This window comes from Chiroxiphia lanceolata, chromosome 23 (genome assembly GCF_009829145.1).
Source record: "Chiroxiphia lanceolata isolate bChiLan1 chromosome 23, bChiLan1.pri, whole genome shotgun sequence".
Taxonomy (NCBI): Eukaryota; Metazoa; Chordata; class Aves; order Passeriformes; family Pipridae; genus Chiroxiphia; species Chiroxiphia lanceolata.
In genome coordinates, this window is record NC_045659.1 from 4,768,493 (window position 1) to 4,784,857 (window position 16,365).

General features: G+C 49.3%; 1 protein-coding gene across 2 annotated transcripts in view; it reads right to left on the reverse strand.

The window, feature by feature from the left end:
• LOC116797669 (protein CEPU-1) overlaps positions 1 to 16,365 on the reverse strand; it is a 354,096-nt gene that overhangs the window by 193,809 nt on the left and 143,922 nt on the right. The window contains exon 1 of one of the 2 annotated variants that reach the window (XM_032709433.1): positions 9,962 to 9,983. The exons of the other annotated variant lie outside the window; for it this stretch is intronic. Within the exon in view, the coding sequence (XP_032565324.1) occupies positions 9,962 to 9,968 (7 nt within the window). The 5' untranslated portion in view covers positions 9,969 to 9,983. Of the gene's footprint in view, positions 1 to 9,961; positions 9,984 to 16,365 lie in introns of those variants that run through there. 2 annotated transcript variants of the gene reach the window in all.

The following is a 16,365-nucleotide window of genomic DNA, read 5'->3' on the forward strand; positions in this document are numbered from 1 at the left end:
ACCCTTACAGATACACACAGACACAAAGGGGAGGAGTTGGTCTAGAGCTTGCCTAGAGCAATGTGCCCTGGAGCAAAGGGGGGGCACATTATTCCAGCAGAAAAGGGCATCTGTGAGCCCTCAAAAGGGGCTCACCAGTACTCACACACCAGCAGAAAACCAAACAGGAGCCCAAACCCCACAAACCAGCTCCTCCTCCACGGCTGCCAACCCTGTTAATTCACCATTGAACCCACAACATTGGGTTGCTCCTTGGTTTTCCAGTGAGAAAACCAGGATCAGGTTCCACTTCCCTCCCTCCCGAGCCTCTGGGACCTGATGGCAGGCAGCTCATGCCAATATATCAATTTGGTGAGGCAAATTGCCTCACTAAAAGCACCATCTTCATCAGTTTGGGATCTTCACAGCTGCATTTCATGTTGGGGTTTTTATTTGTAAGCCTTATTTACGGATTTCTCCACACACACCTGTGTGCTCTCCTTTGCATTTTCCTGTGCTACACTGCCATCCTGCCATAATTTCTTTAGACAATATTCCTTTAGGGAGAAGAGAAGCATCTCATCCCATTTTCCTACACAAACAGCGCCAGAAATGCTTCAGGGTGTTTGGGCCATGACCCCTGCACCAATTCCCTCCTTGGAAGAGGATGCCAAGAGCTTCTCATCCCCTCCATACCCCCAGAAACTCATTTCTTCCAGTGTCCTCACCCCTGTTCACTGGCTGCCAGGCTGCCTCAGAAAATTTACAGCTCTGGTGAGGAGAGCTGGGTGACTTAGGGCCAGGTCTGGTTAAAAATAAAAGGCTCCTAACTCCAGCAGATATAAGTCATCCCGCTCCACGCTGAGCCCAAGGAAAACAACAGCGAGATAAATAATTGTAAAAAGGTGGAGAAAGAAACTCACTTTTCTTGTTTGGGTTTTAGATGGGTCCTGGCAAAAAAACCCAGCAGTTCCTGTGCCACCATGCCAGGAGATGTGGGATCCTCTCCATCCTCTGGCACTGCTGGTGTTCAACACCCAAAGGCACATCCCGTGCCCAGGGATTTCAGCTCGTCCTGGAGAAACCCTGGGACGTGCTGAGCAACCAGCACAAGGGTTGAGGAGTCAAGTGGTCAAATATTAGGTCAGGCATTGATTCCAGGCTCTTGGGACATCCCCACCCCAAGAGGGGGGTCCTCATTGCTCGAGTGACTGCACAAACCTGCTCCAGAGACATAGTATTCACCTCCTTCTCCGGTGTTTCCCACAACAGTTAAATGCTCCACAAACATCCACACAATCAATCCTTGCAGCCCTCCCTCCATTTCACTGTTTTCCCTGTTTTACTACCAGGAGCAAAGCCCCTGGACCTTTGGTATTTGAGTCTCCCTGGGTAAACTTTGCCAGCGGGAAAGGAGGGAAAATAAGAGCCCCAAATCCGACGGAGCACCCAGGGGGATGAGGATGACCTTCAGGAAGGGAGAAAGTAAACAGCTCAGCCCCACAGCATCGGGGTTGGGGTATTTACACACTTGTATTCCAGCATCTAAATTAAGAAGCCGACCTCCCCTGGCAAAGATGTGTTGCCAGAGAGTTGTTTGTCCAGGAGGTCGCCCAAGGAGACGCCTCTTGCTGTGGGACAAGGGGCTCTGCCAGGACAAGTCATTCCTGATGTCCTCCAGGATGGCTCTGATGGACCAGGAGGGGAATGCTCCATGGGAATGGCACCCTGAGGACCCCAGTGCTCCTTGGAAGTCCAACCCAGCACTGGAACACCAGGCTACCCCTTGCTTCTCCCAGTTTGATCATACCAGGGAAGAATATCCACACACCAACAGCCCCAGTTAAGAAACCAGCCCTTAGGATCTAATTTCCAACCTTTTCTCCCTCCCAGCCATCCTTTTCTTCCTCTAGACCTCCCTTCTCCCTCCCTTTTTCGCTGCACAAAAGGTCTGCTGCTAAGCAGGGGTTGCCATGAAAACAAGGCAACCCTTTGGGTGGGGAAAGGCGCCCACGTAGCATCCCCTTCTCCCAAAATAAATAAATAAGGGGGGGAAAAAAAGGAGAGAGGTTTACTGTCACTTGAGAGGAGCGTGGAGGAGAAATTATGGCAATTTGCTGTCGCTGGAATCAAATGCCCAACTTGCCAGCCCGCAGCAGGGCACTGCCATTAATTCCAACACTTCTGTGGGAGCCGTGTTCCCACTAAAGGGGCCAATTTTGAGTCCATTTCCCTGATCAACACACGGCAGCCGGGCTCCGAAATTGGGGCTTGATAGATTTGATCAGGGTAGAGTTTGCACAGGTTGTGATTTTGGCAAGGGAACGACAAGGAAAAATCGTGCTCAAAATCCTCTGGAGCGCGGGAGGCGGTGGGAGATGTCCCTCATCCCGGCACCATCCCAATTATCCCAGGTGGATATCGCTGAGCAGCAACAGGCCAGGGGAATTGGATGGATTAACTGCTGGAAAAACAAAAACGTTATTTAATCAAGGCATAACGAAGTCCAGCCACCTCCTGCGAGTTGCTGCAGGGATTGGCAGAGCTTCCTCCAGCCCCAGCTTGGGACAGCTGAGCTGCAAAGGAGCTCTGCTCTCCAGGACCTGATTCCTGCAGTTTTCTCCTGAGTATTTCCAGGCAGAGGATCACGTCCTGCACAGGAAATACCCCAGGATATTCAGGGCTGGTGTGAAGGTGCTGCAAATCCAGGATGCTCACGGGGGCATTGCAGACAGACAGATGGGTGAGTGCCAGCGTGGAATTATCTCCCTGGGGTCTAAAAGTCCTGGATCTTTAGGCTGGAAAGAAGGAAGTGCATGGGGAAGGCAGCATCACTTTTTCTGCCTTATCCCAACCTAAGTCAGCATGTGGACAATCAGGACTCCAGCTTGCTGCACCCGAGCCTTGGGATATCTGGGGACAGACAGCCCCTCCTCTGTCCCCATCCCAAAGCAAACCATCCCTGTGCCATCCCTCCTGGAAAGGGCTGTAATCCCTGCCGAGGTGGGGAGCAGGATCATAGCTGATGAATATTCATTTCAGCAGTAAGTCCCCTATCAGGACTTCCAGGCAGGTGGCATTAAGAGCCGATCCCTGGAGAGTTTTGTTTTATTCTCGGGAAGCAGAGCCTTGACTTGGAGACACAATAACTCACTTAAGGAAAGCTAATTCTCCCTGCTGGGGAATTGGAAAAGGCGACACTCAACTGACAGCCTGGCAACACCTCTCGTGCCTCTCCTCGTCCCTTCTTGGATGCAAATCCCTGTATCAGCTCCTCACTTGGGGTTGGGAGGTGGGATATAAAGAAGGGCAAAGCATTCCTTGCTATTGCTTTGGAGCCAGGACACCCGAGCAAGAAACAAACCCCCTTTGCAGGCCTGTGCCAGGCTCCCGAGTGCTGGTGCCTAATGAAAACATTTGCAATTACAATGATAATATTATGATTTTAAAAGGAATTACATTCCACTGACCTAAATATTAACTGTGCAGCAAGTTGGGGCTACGTGGACTTCAACAGAGAATAATGCACAGCTCTTTCCCTAGGATTTCCAGGAGCATGGGGTAGGAGATGGAGTGATGCCACAGCACTCCACCCCAGACCTGCCTGTGCAATGTGCAGCCTCAGTTTCCCCACCTTTACAAAAGGGATAAAAACAGGATAAATGGAAGCATTGGGAGCGTGGAATATTTTTCCCCTATAAAAAAAAGCAGCAGCAATCATCACTAAAAGATGTTTCTCTCGTCTGAAATTGCACAGTATTAAACTCCTGAGCAGTTGTGACAGGTGCTGGAACAGCAGCATTCGTTATCAGTTTGGTTCTGTTCAATGCTCCTCACCCACGTGCTCCTCCCCAGAGGCTGCTTTACTCCTCCTCAGGCATCTCTCGGAGTTTGATGCCTCTTAACCCAGGGACTGACATCACGGCATCCCCATCCTGCCACCCCCCAGAGCCCCATCCTGCCATCCACCACCCCCCAGAGCCCCATTCTGCCACCCACCACCCCAACAGCCCCATCCTGCCACCCACCACCCCCCCAGAGCCCTATCCTGCCACCCACCACCCCCAACAGCCCCATCCTACCACCCCCATGAGCTGTGTGTCACAGAATCCCAGAATGGTTTGGGTTGGAAGGGACCTGAAAGCTCATCTTGTCCCACCCCACCCCCCTTTCACTCATTCCACCTTCCACTGTCCCAGGCTGCTCCAAGCCCTGCCCAACCTGGCCTTGGACACAGGGATAGGGCAGCCACAGCTTCTCTGGGCAACCTGTGCCAGGGCCTCCCCACCTCACAGGGAACAATTTCTCCCCAATATTCCATCTAATTCTGCCCTCTGGCAGTGGGAAGCCATTCCCCCTCGTCCTGTCCCTCCAGGTCCTTGTCCCCAGTCCCTCTCCAGCTCTCCTGGAGCCCCTTTAGGCCCTGGAAGGGGCTCTCAGGTCTCCCTGGAGCCTTCTCTTCTCCAGAGGAATCCCCCCAGCTCTCCCAGACTGGCTCCAGAGCAGAGGGACTCCAGCCCTTGGAGCTTCCTTGTGACCTCCTCTGGACTCACTCTAAGGGCCCACACTCCATCTTTCCTTCCAGACATTCCCAAGATCACCTTCCCACTCCATAACCGCCCTTCCTCAAGGGGCTTGGGGCACCTCAACCATCTTTTAGCACCGAGACCTTGCTGCACCCATCTGCCCCAGTGTAGGTGGCCAAGTTGCCATTGGCCAGCTGTGTATGGGATCTGTGTTTGTGTCCCCATCACACATCTGCCAGCAGCCCACAGAATCCCAGAATCCCAGAATCCCAGAATATGCTGAGTTGGAAGGGACCCACCAGGATCATGGAGTCCAACCCTCAGCCCTGCACAGGCCCATCCCCAAGGGTCACACCCTGTGTCCCAGAGGACCCTCCTGGAGCTCTGGCAGCCTTGGGGCTGTGCCCACTGCCCTGGGGAGCCTGGGCAGTGCCCAACCAGCCTCTGGGGGAAGAACCTTTTCCTGAAATCCAACCTGACCCTGCTCTGACACAACTCCAGGTTATTCCCTTGAGTCCTGTCACTGTCACACCACCAGATGGATCATCCACCCAGACAATTTGGGGGGCACAGGAAGTGGTTTGTGCCCCTCTGTGCTCAAGGTTTCACTAAAATAACAGCTGGACATCTTTGAGACTGCATGGAAATGTCAAGAGTGAAGCTACTTCCCACCCATCTCTGGAGGAGCAGAGATCTCCTCACCAGTAGACTGGCATTCCAGTTGCATGGATGAAGGGAGACATAAAACACCCCCAGCTCCGGCCCTCACACGGATATAAATGAACACGAGGTCTGATGGTGCTCCCTGCATCCAAATTCCTGTTTGTTGAAGATCATGACCTCTATTCATCAACAGATATGCAGCTTTTCCTGCTCAAGACACTGCTTCCCACACTGGGCAACTCGTGGGGGATTGCAAGGAAGCTCAGTGTCCATCAGGGAGGAGGTTAATTACGGCTCCATCATCCCCCCACGGACACGCCGCAGCCGAGGTCTGCTGAGAAACCTCTTCCTTTCCCTTTGGATTGTGAAGATGAACATATTTAATCCCTCCTGTGCTACTCACAGAGCCCTGTGAGCCTGAGAAGATTCATGGCTGGCTTTTCACGGTGCTGCTCTTCCTTCTAATGATGCCCTTCCCACTAATATATGCCGGATGGGATTTGCATTAGTCGGAAAGGGGCACCATAAAACAGCATAGGGAGGAGGAGGGGAACCTGCAGGCAGTAAAACACCTGGGAGGAGCACTGCCATGGGAGAAACAAGCCTTGGGCCCCCCAAAAAGGCTCCATCCCTAGTGCTGAGCCACCCCACTGCCAGCAGAAACTCTCTTCCTCTCGGTATATGAGGAATTTTACATCCCGTTCTCAGTTCTCCAGACCTAAGAGGCTGCAGGAGGTCCTGGATGATGATAGAGGTGGAAAGACCAAGCAACACCCTCTCCCTCCCTGCCCAGCCTTCCTGAGCAAAAACAGAGGGTGCAATAAATACATCATTTTCCTGCTTCTAAGCACATATCCCAAGCCAGGAGAGGGGGGAAAAGCCAACAGGAATAGGCAGAGGGTTGTGAGCACAACCACCTCAGATGTTGAAGGTGCAGGTTGTGACACAAAGCTCTGTTCCCAGCACTGCAGGGAGCTGTCCAGAAAGCTGCAGGAGGAAGAAATTCCCAGAAAAATAACATACCCCCCCAAAAAGAACAGGGCAAAAAAAACAAAAAAAGAGCGAGAAGAACCGGGAGCAACCTTTAAAAAAAAGGTGCGTTGTTTCTTTCCGCTTTTTAAATGGCATCATATCAAAACAGCCCATAAAAAATGAATCTGAGCGTGTTTTGTAAATTATAGATTAGCCAGGAGCAATCCTTCACTACAAAGCTCGGTGCCAAGTTGCAATTCCAGCAGTGTTTCAGCGGAGCAGGCTGGGCAGGAGGTCGCAGCAGTTGTAACAGTGTGTTCTCCCTGGATTATTGTTATTCCTCTGCAGAAATAACACCGGGGCTCTGCACAAGGCCGGCCTGTGGGGAAACAGGAGGTGGGTGGTGGCGTGTGGAAAGGAGCAAGGATGGGGCTAAAATTGTTCTTTATTCCCTTTTATCTTGCCCTGACTAACTGAAGGTACATGTCACACACAGCTGGGTGGAAACGAAATCACTCCTCTGCCTTCCCCCTTTGAGTCCATCTCTGAGTAATCTGAGATATTCTCGCAAAATCAAGGTCTTATGACTGAGTGGGAGGGAAACCACTGCTCTAAATAGAGAGTTTCGGGCATGAAGCTGAACAAATGTCTGCGTGTCTGGGTTGTGAGCAATCCTGGGGATGGAGTACACGATGTGGCACCTGAGTGGAGCATCACTGGCATGATCAGCTGCATTTGGGGTTTTATTTCACTGTTCTCTGCAGGTATCAGATGAAGAGGTTAACGTTAAAGGCACCTCATACCAAAAAGGGGGGGGTCTGAAAAATAGCTATATCGGGGGTTTCTGCTAATTTCCAGGGAGCTTTTATTTCTCCTCCTTTGTTTGCCCATTCCTTTTGAACACCAGCAGCACAATTGGCCAATTACCATAATTGGGTCACCCCTAAAGCCTGTGATAGACACCCAGGGCAACCTACCAGAGAGAATCTGACTTATGGCTCATTATTAGCAGGAGCTTGACAGGTTATTTCAGTAACAGGCAGCAAAGCCATCCGAGGAAAGGCACTGGGGAAAACCTGGGGCCGTGCAGCCGGAGATCAGCTCAGCCACCGAGGATCCCCCAATGTCACCTCCAGGCACCTCCTTTGTTCCCCAGGATGGGGGGCACAGGGTGGTCTTTGCAGGGGTGCAGTAGAGCTGCAAACACAGGCACAAATCCTCCTGTCCATAGAAGCAGGGCATCACTTCAGCTTGGAAAAGTGGCAGCTCACAGATGGCAGCACGATCCCAAACGTGGTGGCTCTCAGCTTCACCCAGGTCTGGCCTTTGTCTCAGTTTTTGGAGCTTTTTCCACATTCCGAGGTTGTCTGCCAGGTTTTGTGATGAGGAGAATGACCACCAGACCCTGGTCCTTGCCCATCCCTGGCCTTGGCATTCTTGAGTTGAGAAAGTCATAAAAACATCAAATATCCTGGGTTGGAAGGGACCCACAAGGATCATTAAGTCCAAATCCTGGCTCCTGGATCTGCACAGGGCCATCCCCAGAATCCCACCACGTGCCTGAGAATCACATCTCCGCCTATGTGGGACACTCACTTTGTAACCAACAGCTCAGAGGAGGAAAGGAATAAAAAGCTGATTTTCTATTGAACTCCTGTAAGAACCCTTCAAAAATCCCAAATCCCGATTTTCCCCTCCCACGCTGCAGCATTTTGCCCCACAGGCATCAAGCCTGGATGAATTCCCTTCACCCCACCCTTTCCAAGGAGGGATCCTGCTCCTTTTCCCTCCCTCAGCACTCTCAACGTGTCTGCACCCAAACCATGCCCAGCCAGGCAGCTCCACATCCCTGCCTCTCCCCGGGCTGCCAAAGGACTGTGGAATCAGGATGGAACAGATGTTTTAGGGACTTCATAAATCCACGAAGATAAAAAAAAACCCACCCACCCCGCACTTTCTAACAGCCCCCTGTGCTGATGGACTGGCACATCAGAAATAAATACAACCACCCACAGAAACCCGCTGATAAATCTCCTCTGTGTTGCATTCTATATTTATTTTATATATATATATATATGAGTTTGTGCATAGAGATATATATATGAGTTTGTGCATAGATATATATTTTTTACTCATACAAGTATGCACATACAGGAATACTCATGTCTTTTCAAGACTAAAATTGCTAAATTTAGACCATTATGACTAAAAAAATCTTTCTTCCTCTCTCCTATCCCTTCCTTTGCTCCCATTAATCAGAGCAGCTCCCCCACTGCTCATGTTTCCTTCTGCCCCCTCCCTCCCGTGGCTGTTGTGACTCCCCAACTCCCCCCACCCCTGTCATCTCCCCCACTAACTCCTCACCAAACTCCAATGAGTTTTTCTAATTAGAGTAATTAATTTTCTGCCCAAGTTAATAAGACTGTCTGCAGTTGAGAAATAATTGGACTTCCCAAACACCAATATCCCCTCCCTCTCCCCCTCTCTCTCCGCAGTGAGTGGCTCCTTAATAACTCAAAACCTCTGTTTTTTCACCCGATGGTTTTGTGTTCCCAGCGTTATTTAGTTTTTTCATTAACACTCCAACACCAACCTTTCCCTGCCTGGGGGACACCAGGAGAGGAGTGTGAGCTGAGGGATGCTCTGGAATATGGGAGATCCTTTCCAAGAGGTAATAAATCCCTTTGGGAACCAACAAACACATGGGACCAACCACCAGATTAATTTTCCCCGCACCAGGCTTTGCATTTTCCCCCGCAGATTATTCTGGGGTTGGGACTGATTTTGGTGGCTGGTGCTGTAAAAAGGACTTTTTGCCATCAGGAAACTCTCCATTATATCCTCCAGTTAGGATTTTCCTGGAGATAAGACCTTATAACACATTCCATGGCTGTCTGAGGAGCCTTTCAGCACTCTGAGATAGATTTGCAGATGTCCCCTCTGCCGCCCTTGGTGATGTCCCAACACACAAACCCTGCAGCCTTTGGGTTCCCCAAAGCCTAAGTTGGTCTGAATTTCCATCCAAGCTCCACATTTCCTGGATACATATGTTTTCCTGGTGGGAAAGGATTCAAGAGCATCACAGGTGGGGCTGGACCACCCTCATCCTTGAGCCTGAGCACCACACGGGCTGGAGTTGGGAGGTCAGACAGGACAACCCTTCAGATTTAGCAGCCAAAACTAAATGCTAAAGACAGTTCACAGGAAAAAAAAAAAAAAAAAAAAAAGAGGAAAAAAAATGAAGCAGAATTGTGACAGCACAGGAAAAAATATCTCCGTTTTAAAAGCATTAATGGAGCAGGCAATTCAACAACCTTCACCCCAGAGCACCCAAACACTTCGACTTCATAAAAGAAAATGGTTCAGTGACAATGAAGTTCAACGTTTCAATGAAAAGGGCCTGTCAGGTTTGGAGCAGAGTGAATCAGGCCATCAGAAGAGGCAAATCCACATCAACTCTGACTCACCGCCGAGGCAGAGAAGAGCAAAAGCTTTGCGTGTTTTTTATCAACACAACCCCGCGCCGAGAGATCCTGGCTCCCTGGGATGGGAGGATTTCAAGTCCTGGCATCCTCAGAGCGTCTCCTCCAGGTGAAATTTTGGCTGGTGCTGCCCAGAAGGTCAGAGGAGATTAAATCAATGAGCTGTCCTGGCCTTAATACCCTAAAACGGGCGTCCTGCCTCTTGCTCCCCCCCTCCTGCTAATCAAATAAAAGGAAGAAGATAAAATGCCAACCACAAACGAGAGATTTGCAGCTGGGGGATCTAATTCCAGGAGGCTGCAGGCCATAAAAAGAAGGGATCCATTAGCATCCACTTACCTGCCATGATGAAGTGACCGCGATAAAGTGCACAGGATTAAATAAATTTAAGTGAATCCCCTGACGGCATTTTTATGGGATTGAAAGAGGTTTTATCCACTCACAACCTCTATCCTCGGAGGGAACTGATTCAATAAAAACCAAACCCACTTCATCTGGCAGGAAGGGAAAAAAAAAATACACAAAAACTCTGCAACGTTTACAGAGTCACTAAAGCAGTCAGGGAAAAAAATTAAATATAGGGCAAATCCCTGAGTGGGAGAAATGCGCAGAATTCTGCTGCTAGAGCTCAGCTCCATCATTTTCACTTCCAACTTTTAATGCTCCTTCACTCCCCGGGGCAGGAGCAGTCAGTCCCTGCTGCCAGGCACCTCACAGCTCCTACAGCATTTGGAGGGAGGGAAAAAAAAGATTTCCCACCTTTTGCTCCATATCCTGAGACTCCCTCCTCCATCCCTCCAGCTCAGCACCTAAACAGCCCCTGCCACCCAACTCCAAAGCAGCCTGGATATCCAAAACTCCCTACAGCCTCCTCTCCCAGCAGCCAGGCCAGAAATAGGTCTGACTCCCATCTGCCAGTGAGGATGGGAATTAGTTCCTTCCCTGCTCTGCTGTTTTGTGCTGAGCTCTGCAAAGGGACGCGCCGAGGCTGCTGCTGCCTGCAGATAACATCCCGCTGCTCCCGCAGGACACCGGTGCCATTTGCCATCCAGCAGACTCCATCTGCTGCCACAGCCAGTGTGCATCCCAAACACTCAGCATCCCAAACACTCAGCATCCCAAACACTCAGCATCCCAAACACTCAGCATCCTGAATACAAAGCATCCCAAACACTCAGCATCCCAAATACTCAGCATCCCAAACACTCAGGATCCCAAACACTGAGCATCCCAAACACAGAGCATCCCAAACACTGAGCACCCCAAACACTGAGCATCCTGAATACAAAGCATCCCAAACACAGAGCATCCCAAACACTCAGCATCCCAAACACTCAGAATCCTGAATACAATGCATCCCAAACACTGAGCATTCCAAACACAGAGCATCCCAAACACTCAGCATCCCAAACACTCAGCATCCTGAATACAATGCATCCCAAACACTCAGCATCCTGAATACAATGCATCCCAAACACTCAGCATCCTGAACACAAAGCATCCCAAACACTCAGGATCCCAAACACTGAGCATCCTGAATACAAAGCATCCCAAACACTGAGCTTCCCCAGTGTTAAGCATCCCAAATGCCGAGCATCCCAAATGCCAAACATCCAAAACACAGAGCATCCCAAACACTCAGCATCCCAAACACTCAGCATCCTCAATATGAAGCATCCCAAACACTGAGCATCCCAAACACAGAGCATCCCAAATGCTGAGCATCCCAAACACTCAGCATCCTGAATACAATGCATCCCAAACACTGAGCATTCCAAACACTGAGCATCCCAAACATTGAGCATCCCAAACACTGAGCATCCTGAATGCTGAGCATCCCAAACACCAAGAAGCCTTAACATGGATCATCCTGAATGAGGAGCATCCCAAACACCAAGCAGCCCAAACACCAAGCATCCCAAACGCCAAGCACCCTGAACACTGAGCATCCCAAACACTGAGAATCCCACCCCACTAAGCCCCAGATCCCAAGGCAGAGATGAAATGACAGTGCCTGGAGCCCCAAGCCCTGCTCTCCTGTGCCTTGGTGTGGAAAGCAAAGCACAGCATGGAGGATCCTGGTTCTGCCACCTCAGCTCTGAAAGGGAATTTTTTTCCAGCAGTGTGGCTTGGGATTCAATTTGGGGCTGTCAGCCCTTGGAAAACCCCAAGGACTTCATCCAGACCAGCCCTTTCCTGAGCCATCAGCAAAGAAGGATGACACCACCAAATGGCTGTGAAATGCAGGGGAGAAGAGGGAGCAAAACCCAGGAGAGGTGTCAGACACCTTCACTGTCCAAAGCAGGGACAGTTGGGGGCCTTTCCACCCCACAGATACAGCTGAGGGTCAGCAGAGCAGTCCCAGAGACGTGTTCCTTGGAGCAGCCCTGCATCCCTCTGCATCCTGCACCTCCAATCCTGTTGGGGAGTATTTGGGATTGCAATAAACCCACTGCCCCCCACTGATCTGCCTCTGGATCTACCTCCAGATGGATCTGCCTCCAGGAAGGGCTTCCAGAGGGGTTCAGCTCCTCCCAACCACAGCCATCACCCTTTTACCCAGCTCCCCACATTTCTCTGCCCCAAATGCATCATCAGCTCTGTCCTCTAGAGCCTTGTCCAGTCTCTCCTGAATTATCCAAGGGGTTCAGAGCGATGGGGTTGGGGGAAGGAAAACCTCTTGTCTTTAGGAGGCCCAGCAACAAACTCCAAAAGCCCACAATGAAAAATAATCCATAAATCTGGCCCCAAACAGCAAATACTATTGATTCCTATCAGAGGAAGAAGAATAGGAATTAGAAGCTCCTCGGAACAAAGCCATTTTCCTCTGATGTACATGGATGGGGGGGGGGAAAGCCATTTTAATTACTGATCAAAAATAAATGACTTGCATTTGCCAGGACTTTTTTTTATTATTATTATTATTTTCGAAATTACTTTTGTAGAATGACTTAAAACTTATTAATATATTTATAAGGAAAGAAAACACCCATAAATGCTTGGAATGCTGAGCCAATGAATTAATTAACATCAAATTACTGGTGGTTACTCCAGGTTGATACTAAACATTGCTCCTCTGTTATGTGGAGGATGGACCAAAAAAAATCTCTTGCAGCTGTTAATTATTTCAATTATTAATTTTACTTAATAATTCATATCCCTTTCCCGACCCCCTGGAGTATGTTACAGTATCTACATTTCTTCCTCTCCGTCTCCATTTCTCCCTCACTCCACTTTCAGCACGACAATCCATCACTCCACAAGGTTACTGGCTTCAGGAGAGAGGTTTGAAGGTTTTTTTTATTATTATTATTTTATTTTATTCTTTATAATCGACAGTCATTTCCTCAGAGAAATGCCCCCAGTAAATACCTGCTCGAGAGAAACGATAATAAATCCTTAAAGGTGAATTTTGCTGCTCTTTCCCCCTCACGTGCCACCTTTAAAGAATAAAAAAAAAATAATATGTCTTAAAAAAAAAATAAAACCGCCCTCTGAGAGCCCAAATCCTTAATAGTACATACATGGAGAGTGAATTACGGATAAATCCACTTTAAAGGCAAGCAGGGAGGATTTTTTTAAGTACCTTTTAGGGTTGGATTAAGGTTCTCAGCATCGCCCAAGGCTGAGCTTGGCCCAGGGACCCTTCCCAGAGACAGCCCCGAGCCCAGGGGACAGCAGAGAAAGGGACACTGAGGCACGAGGGGTCATTAAGGAGATTTATTAATGGACTCATCCAGAGAAACTGTGGATGCTCATCCCTGGAAGTGCTCAAGGACAGGCTGGACAGGGCTTGGAGCAACCTGGGCTAGTGGGAGATGTCCCTGCCCATGGCAGGGGGTGGAATGAGATGAGCTTTAAGGTCCCTTCCATCCCAACCCATTCTGTGATTCCCACATCTTCCCATCACGTTGCTGGTCTGAAGGGACCCCTTTCCCCCAGGAACTGGCCACTGAAATTTTGCCTTCTACTTCATTTTCATCTTTCTCTGGTTGGAAACTCAGGAAGAAGAATTTAATTGGGCAAGTCTAGACTTAAGTACCTGTTCTGAGGATGTATTTTTTATCAATCTGCCTGAAACTGCAGTAACTCAATACTTCAACATCATGTGGAGACACAGTTTATAAAAGCATTTAGTGACAGGACAAGGGGGAATGGCTTCCCACTGCCAGAGGGAAGGGTTAGATGGGATTTTGGGAAGAAATTCTCCTTGGTGAGGGGGAGGAGGCCCTGGCACAGGGTGCCCAGAGAAGCTGCGGCTGCCCCATCCCTGGAAGTGTCCAAGGCCAGGTTGGACAGGGCTTGGAGCAACCTGGGCTAGTGGAAGGTGTCCCTGTCCATGGCAGGGGTGGAACAGAATGATCTTTAATGTCCCTTCCAACCCAACCCATCCTGTGATTCCCACATCTTCCCATCACATTGCTGGTCTGAAGGGATCCCTTTCCCCCAGGAATTCCTCATTGGGTGAATTGAGCCCTTAAAATACAAAAGGATTAAAAAAAAAAGGTACACTCACAACCTTTTCCTATTTTATCCCTCTTTCTCTCCCAGTTTTCAAGCACTCAGCACCTGCCTTTTGGAGCTTTTGTGCTCAACCACCTTGAATAGAGACTTAGTTCAAAAGGAAAAGGAAAGTTGGGATTACAGCAGGACTCTCTATCAGCCAGAACATCAGGAAAACTGGCTTCACTTTGGGAGGTGGGAAAATATTGTGTAGGTGAGAGTGTGCAGCTCCTGGAGAAAAGCCCTGCCACCTCCCAAAGGGAAAGGCTTGGAAAAATGGGGGAAAAAATCAGAACTTTAAGAAATATATACAGATTCACTTTCCTATCTATATCTATATACCAGTTATATACCAGTCATATAAATCAGTTTAATCCTACAAACACTTGTTGCATTTGGTGCTGGGGGGGCTTCAGGGTTGTCCCAGAATTTGGGATTGATCTGCAGCATCATTTCAGCTGGTGCCACCAAACTGCCTGCTGCTGAGTTTATCTGGAAATTAATTTCCAGATCAAAGGGAGCCTCTTTAATGACAGAATACAAATGGGGGTTGGTGGAGGATGGAGAAAAGGATGAAAAACCCCATGGCCCTGGGATATTTCTTGCTGTCGAGGGGATCCATAATTCTGATGTGGGTTTTGGGGAGGAGAAAGGAGGAATTTGGTGTTAACTCTGGGCAGAGAGTCCCAAATTTGATTCCAGGCAGGAAACATTTAGGGAGAAGCGAGAGCTCCACACCCTAAAACACAACAAAAGCCCTCATCTATTGATCTTCTCCCTTGACCTAAAGGGGAGAGATAAAATGTCGTTTGATCCTCTTTGCTGATCTCTGGAGGGCAAATCAAGTCCCAAACGAGGGCAGCAGCAGGCACAGAGATACAGCTCCAAAAGAGACACTCCAGCAAATAAACAGGACTGTTGGTTTAGGGCTGTTTCTGGGGGAAAGGGAGGGAGGGGAGAGGTCACTTTCAAAACATGTTTTTTCTATTAATTCATCTATTAAATGTGAAAAATCCTGATTATTTGCTGGATGGTCTGACTGGCATTTGCATGTTTTCCAAGGGGATAACAACAATTTAGAGCCTAAATATGACACCTGGGGGGCTGATACTCCGCTGGTGAGCCCCAAAAGGGCCCTGTCTTCCCACAGCATCACTTTTCCAGGGATGCCCAAGCAGGGGGTAAGAACAACTCAAGCTTCTCTCACACCCCTGCCAGGCAGCAGGTAAAAAATCAGCCCCGTTTTGAACAGCTGGGGAAACTGGGGCAACAAAAACGGGCAACGATTTGCCCGTGCTGGCTCAATAATGTGGATATAAAAGGGATCTGAGACCACTTTTCCCGTGTAAGCACTAAAGCTCCCTCCCTCCCCAAGAGGCTCTGAATAACTGTGTCACTTTTCCTGCAATTTGCAGAGGCCACACGCTGTTCCTCTCTTCCCTTTGCTCCCACTGATTGGTGTTTCCAGCCCGGCAACGTGGTGCTTTTCCATTCTCCCAGGGAAATGTGGCTCTTTAGGGGTTCCAGGCTTGTTCTTCAACAGGGAGAGGGTTGGAAAGCAGAGGGTAAAGCCCAGCAGCCCCTGCTTGGACCCAGACCTACAGGAAATCTGCATTTTCCTCCAGTTTCCCCCTTCTTGTCCTTTTTTCCAAGCACTGAGACACACACACCTTGTAGCACGATGGTGGGTGATCCCATTCCTGCAATTCTTCTCCCACCATCAGCTCATCCCCAACTTCCCACTGCCTTGTTCATGCAGGGAATCAAATCCTGATGTCTTCTCCCTGGATTTGCCTTGTCCTGCCTGGCACAACCCTGGATCCCAACCCAGCTCACTGGATACAACCCTAAAATCAGAGTTACCCCAGGGTTTTCTGCCCCTCTGGCCCCAAAGCCGCTCCCTAACAGGGGACAATGTGCACAGCACCAGGATCATCATCCAAAACGAGCTCTTCCAACCCATGCAAACAACAAACCAGTGCCACACGGCTCCTCCAGAGCCACTTTCCTTTAAGGAAAGGGCTGGGTTTTGTAGCTGGCTCTTTTTTTTTTTTATTCCCCCTCTTTTTCCTCTTAGGCCTGAACGGTTTAATGAGCGTCCTTTTGACCTAGGAAACTTAGTTTTAATTTTCATCCCTTTATCCGGAGAACAATGTGTCCTGGGGGCATCTTTGAGCACAATGTACACTTTCATCATCAAAACAAATGCTAGAAATACCCATCTGCCACGTTATCAGAGC